This window comes from Prionailurus viverrinus, chromosome X, assembly GCF_022837055.1.
Source record: "Prionailurus viverrinus isolate Anna chromosome X, UM_Priviv_1.0, whole genome shotgun sequence".
NCBI lineage: Eukaryota > Metazoa > Chordata > Mammalia > Carnivora > Felidae > Prionailurus > Prionailurus viverrinus.
The window spans coordinates 70,468,220-70,474,219 of record NC_062579.1 but is presented as its reverse complement, the minus strand read 5'-3'; the positions used below and the strand labels follow the sequence as shown (position 1 = coordinate 70,474,219).

At 35.9% G+C, this 6,000-nt stretch overlaps 1 protein-coding gene across 4 annotated transcripts in view; it reads right to left on the bottom strand.

The window, feature by feature from the left end:
- Positions 1 to 294: 294 nt before the first annotated feature.
- Positions 295 to 6,000, bottom strand: part of DIAPH2 (diaphanous related formin 2) — a 984,211-nt gene continuing 978,505 nt past the window's right edge. For 3 of the 4 annotated variants that reach the window (XM_047843487.1, XM_047843490.1, XM_047843491.1), the window contains one exon: positions 295 to 5,641. In XM_047843487.1, coding sequence (XP_047699443.1) covers positions 5,577 to 5,641 — 65 coding nt within the window. In that variant the 3' untranslated portion in view covers positions 295 to 5,576. The remainder of the gene's footprint in view (positions 5,642 to 6,000) is intronic. The other variant, XM_047843489.1, reaches the window with a different exon arrangement.

Sequence of the window (6,000 nt, the reverse complement as noted above, 5' to 3'; positions counted from 1 at the left end):
GTATAGAGTTTCCCTGGAAGATGTAAATCATCCTTCTGACTTTTCTGGACTTTTAAGTTCTACATTTCTACACTACACTGGAAAGCAGTGCTAAAGAATACTTAAATAAAATCTTAGGATTCCCACAGGTATGTGTGTCTTTGAATATATCCCATGATTTCCACCTGACCAGGTCCTTATAGAAACACTCTTGTATTTCTCTTCAGTTGAAGCTTCTAAAATGTTCTTACATCCTGTCTTTATACTTCAGTTTGTGCCTGTTCAGTCACCCTGAATATTAGCATAGGCAACACATTTGATGTATATCTTAACTTTATTTAATAAGTGAGTATGCATTACATATAGACTACAAGTTGTTCTTGGTCATGTAAAGAGACAGGTATCTATTCCAAAGCAAAATTAGAGCATGAATCCACAGTTTTCCTGCTGCTGAAATACTTCTTCTGGGTATCTTGGCATGGGCACAGTCTTCCTCAATACCCATTCAAAGCAGGCTTTGTTGTCACCTCTCCATTCAGCTGAGGGAATCACAATATCTAAAGTCAGCTTGAAAGAACCCTTCTGTATCAGAGGTAGTTTTATGCCTGCATTATAAATCATAGAAGACATTTGGTCAAAGAGTACATAAAAGGGGTAGGAGGGAAACACCAGAGTTCAGAGTTGGAACCAATTATTTTTTCAAACTAAGCATTGGCCATAGTAGCAAAAGTATCAACAAAATTTTAGAATAGCCTGTAAAACTGTTTAACATCAAAGCATGCATTAGGCTGTACAGACAATAGCTTTTAGAGGAAACCTTGAGTTTTGTGCAAGCACCAAGGATGCATTTTAAGAAGTGAAAAGCACATTTGTATGCAATGATTAGTGTAGTGAGCTAAATGATGGCTTCCCCAAAATATGTCCATGTCCTAGTTCCTAGAACCTGTGATGTTACATTATTTGGAAAAAGGGTCTTCACAGATGTAATTAAGATTATTTATATGAGGAGATTATTATGGATAAACCAGGTACGTCCTAAATGCTGCAGCAAGTGTTCTTATGAGAGAGAGGCAGAGGTAGGTTAGATACACAGAGGAAAAAGCAATGTGAAAACAGATCAAAGAGAGATTTGGACACAGCCAAGGAAAGAATGACAGTCACAAGAAACTGGAAGAGACTACCAACAGATTTTCTTCTGGAGCCTCCAGAGGGAGTACAGGGAGTACAAACCTACTAAGACCTCAGTTTAGGACTTTGGGCCCCTCAAATAATAAGAGAATAAACTTATGTTATTTTAAGGTACCATGTTTTGTGTATTGTTACAGCAGCCACAGGAACACAATACAGATTTTGGTAACAGGAATTGAGGTACCCCTATAATGAATGACTAAACATGTGGAAGTAGCTTAGGAGGTGGATAATGGGTAGAGGCTGGAAGAATTGTGATGTATGTGATAGAAAAAAAAACATACACTGCTGTTAGTAATATGAATGTTAAAAGTGCTTCTGGTGAGCTCAGAAGCAACTGAGGGACATTTTATTGGAAACCAGAGGGAAGGTGATCCTTCTTATATAGTGGCAAAGAGCTTATCTGAATTGTTTCTGGCAGTTGTGTGGAAGGTAGAATTTGTAATGAACTTGAATATTTGGCTGAGGAGATTTCCAAGCAAAGTGTTGAAGGTAAGGCCTATTTTCGTCTTGAGCTCATAGTAAAATGCAAGAGGAAAAAGAGAAATTGATGAAATAACTATTAGGCAGAAAGGAACCAGCACATGATAATTCAGGTAATTTTGAGCCTGAATATTCAGATTGCAAAAGATGCTAAAATTAGGAGATTGTACTCTGGAGATAAAGCCAGCCTCTGGCTAGTGTTGAAGAGATGGCAGACTCATGGATCCACTCAACCATCTCAATAGAAGCCAAGAATAGAGATGGAATTATCCAGCAAAGGTCTGTGAGAACTCTTACCTCAATATTGAATCAATTTGACATACATGGGAGGCCCACAAACTTTTTGAGAATGTTATACTGGCTGAAACAGTTCTAGTTTTGCCTGAAAAGGATGGAGACATAACAAAATGACAGAAGGTTGTCAGACTACCAAAATTTTACAGGCAAGAAACAGGATGATAAAGCTGCAAACATGTGCTACCCTTCAATACATAAGGCCATTCCTAGAGCAGAACTGCAAGGTGCAGAGGCAGAGGCCCAAGCAGGGGAGCAGAGGCAGAAGTGCCAACCATGGGCACAGAGACAGAGACTTGATCCTTGGGCAAAGAGGCCAGAACTGCAGGCTTAAGGGGTGTAGTCCTGAAATAAGGAGGATTATTGTCAGGGCAAGAAACCTAAGGGGATTATGCCTGGCTGAAATTTGAAAGTTATCAGGCCATGTGACTTTTTTCAACTTTCCATTTTCTCTATTTTGGAATAGGAATGTCTATAACTATTGTCCTATGCTTGTCCCACCATTGTATTTTGGAAGCAGATAAGTTGTTTTTACAGTGTATGCTTTTTTTCCTCTATCACATACATCATAGTTCTTCTGGCCTCTACCCATCATTGACATTTGGATAGAAATTTTGCCCCAGGATTTTCACCTATACCTGATTTAGATGATCCAGATGATGAGATTTGGGACTATTGAACTCATGATGTTTGGATGAGATTTTAGACTTAGAGTTGATGCTATAATGGGTTGAGACTTTGGGGAATGTTGAGATGGGGTGAATATATTTTGCATATGGGACAAATATAAATTTGGGGGGACAAAGGGCAGACTGTAATGGGCTGGGGGGGTACCTCCAAAAAGATATGTCCACATCCTAACTCCCAGAACCTTTGAATGTTACTTATTTGGAAAAAGAGTCTTATAAGTGTAAATTAAGTTTAGGGTCTTCAGATGAAATTATCTTAGATTATCTGGGTGGGCCCTAAATTCTAACAAAAGCATCATTATAAAAGAAGCATAGGAAGATTAGATATGCAGAGGAGAAAGTGATGTGAATATGGAGCAGAGAGAGATGTAGCCATAACCCAGGGAAGGCCAGTAGCCACTATATGCTGGAAGAATCAGGGGAAGATTTTGCTCTGGAGACTTTGAGGCAGCATGGCCCTTCATTTTGGGCATCTTGTCATGGGGACCATGAGAGAATACATTTCTGGTGTGATGAGGCACGAATTTTATGGTAATTTGTTACCTTGCAGACAAAGGGCACTAATGTAACTAGTAAACATTTTAAGGATTTTGCAGTTTTAAAAATCATTCTGAAGAAAATCTGCATAAATTGGTGCTTCTCACTGTGGCAGTAATAAACCTAAAAAAGACTTTAGTGTAATTTGGTTCTATGCTAAAAATGTCACTATGTACTTTTGTTGGCTATAATTTTCAATCTAGAACAAAATTGCAAATGGCTAAAGCAGGACTATTATAAATCTGGGAAGCAAATCCTTCAACTCCATTATTGGAATTTCACAAAAGACCTTAAAAGGTTCCATACTGTTTGTGAAAACCATGTGCCATTTCTCGAAATACAAATATATATCAATAATAGTATTTCATTTACTCTTTTCACAAACTAAAAAATAAGGCAAGTTCACATCTGGAAAAAGTAATACACATCAGTATTTCTACTTCGACCATCTTGATGATATGACATGGCAAATGCCACTAAATTTTAGTCAGGTTAATATTTCAAAATATCATTTTCCTACAGCCTGAAAAGCTATCAAAAGACCCAGGTCAGAACATGAAGATTTCAGAAAAGACTTTGTGAAGTCAAAAATACATACATTAATTATTTGCAAAATTTGTAAATCTTTGTTGTTGTTACGAAACAGCATATGAAATTGATATTCCCCTTAAACTTATTTGTGTATGCATTTGTGCGTGATTTAAAGATAGGATGAAATTGTAAAATCTCAGATACTGTCATTCATTTTGATTTCTCTATTGTAGCAGCTTCAGAGAATTTTAAAATGTAATACCCACGTAAGAACCCACACAAGAATGCACTGGAGGAAAAGGTAGCAGTTTGAATAAGTATACATCTCTATATAAAGGAAACTGTGAATTATTGGTCACTTGTTTACATTATTTCAAAAGGTGACTTGCCAAGCCAGTCACTTATTCTTTCTGAATGTCTATAATGTGCTTTGAAGAAGTAGAAATAGGATTTTCTATATAAGAAATATACATATAAGAATTTTTTTACAGTAATCACAATCATCTGCATGGATTAGTCTTGAAATTACACTCCAGAGAAATTATACCATATTATTTCAATTCATATTTTAAAGTAACAGACAAGTTAGGTGTAACTTCTATTCCTTCATCTATTTAAGAAAAATGTAGAACCTGTTTTTCCTCCTAGGATTGTTTTGGCAGTGTCATTTTAATTTGTTAATATAATGTTAAGTAAGTATGATGATGATTAAAAAGTTCAATTAGTCACTGGGATGTGGAATTATTGTAGCAGTAGATATAAATATATACACATATATACACATACATACATATAATTTTTTACTTCTTCACACCACCAAGGCAGAATTGGAAAGGTGAGTAAGTAGAAAGGAAGATAAAACAGTTGAACTTTCAGACAGTTTTCTGCTGCCTACAGAGAGAAATCTTTTTCCTCTCAGGTCTTTTAGAACTTTATTCCCTGCTTTCAAGGGGGTCATGAGAGAAAGAAGCAATAGAGAGAAGAAATAAACCACAGAGAATAGGAATCAATATTTACCTTTTAAAAATCTAAATAAAGGTGATAGAATTTTAAGGTTCATCTAAGAATAAACATTAAAATGTGAGGTTTTCTCAAAAATAGCCATATAAAGTATTTCTATAAAGTAGATATATGTGCATAATTAGAAAATACCTATTTAAGTAAAGTTTAAATCACTTTCTCTAACTGCTTCTGTTAAACTCTGGTTTATTTTTAGCAATAAGTGCCTGTAACATCATGTTGAAACTCTAGATTAATGATAAGTTTAATTTCAGCCAAAGCAGATGAATCCATCATCTTTCGCTTGAGATAAGATTTGAAACAAATTCATGGGGTTGAAGCAGCAATTTTCTTTGAGTTTCCAAAATGGTTTCTCTAGCACAGTGTGCAATATTAGCTAGTGTCTCTTCAAATTGTTAACATACATATTTTCATTGGCCTGTTCTTTTTCCATGTAACAGGAATCAGAAGCAGACACGGAATAATTCTTTCTATTCCTTTCTTTTCCATTTTTTTTTGGAGGGGGTGACCTGTAAATTTGAGCAACATTGTAATTTTTTGACAGGGTGACTGTTTCTGAACTTTTTACCCTTTTCATCATTACCATCAGGTCACACACAATAACAAACAATACACATCTTTACACTAAAATGGAACACATATTTTATAATCTTTGTAATTGTGTTTGGTTTAGTATAATTGTGAGAGAAGTATTGCAATAGCTTTCCAGATACATGCTACTTCACCCAGCTAAGCTTGATCTTTGCAGAAATGTACATATTTTCTCTCTATCCCTTGAGTGGATGTTTTGTTCTTCTCAAAATTTATGATTTTGTTTACTTATGATTTTGTTTTCATATTCTTTGGCATCAGGAATCACTTAGACGAGATAGTTCCATTGTGGCGAGAGCGTGACCTTTCCAAAGGTACTCGGCTATTATCTGTAAGACAAAGAGAAAGAGAACCAAAAACACAGTGAGCGGTAGATCTTGCCTATTACACAAAGTTGGGTCAGGAGAGGTTTTCAAATAGTCCTGAATCACTTCAAATGAATATGTAAATAAGTAACAAGGAGCCCAGATCTGAGGCAGTCATGCTGCAGCTCTTGGGCTGAGTTCAAGAGTCTTGCAATCAGCAATAAATAACTTTTCTTGATAAGTGAAGTCAGAGTGATGAAAGAAATGGAAGCACTCTCTCAAGCACAGTCCACTTGGAAATTTCAGGTGACAACAAAATTCCTTGGTAAAGATGTCAAATTGAAAGGATCTATGTACAGTGCCTTTTGTTGTAAAGCACTTCA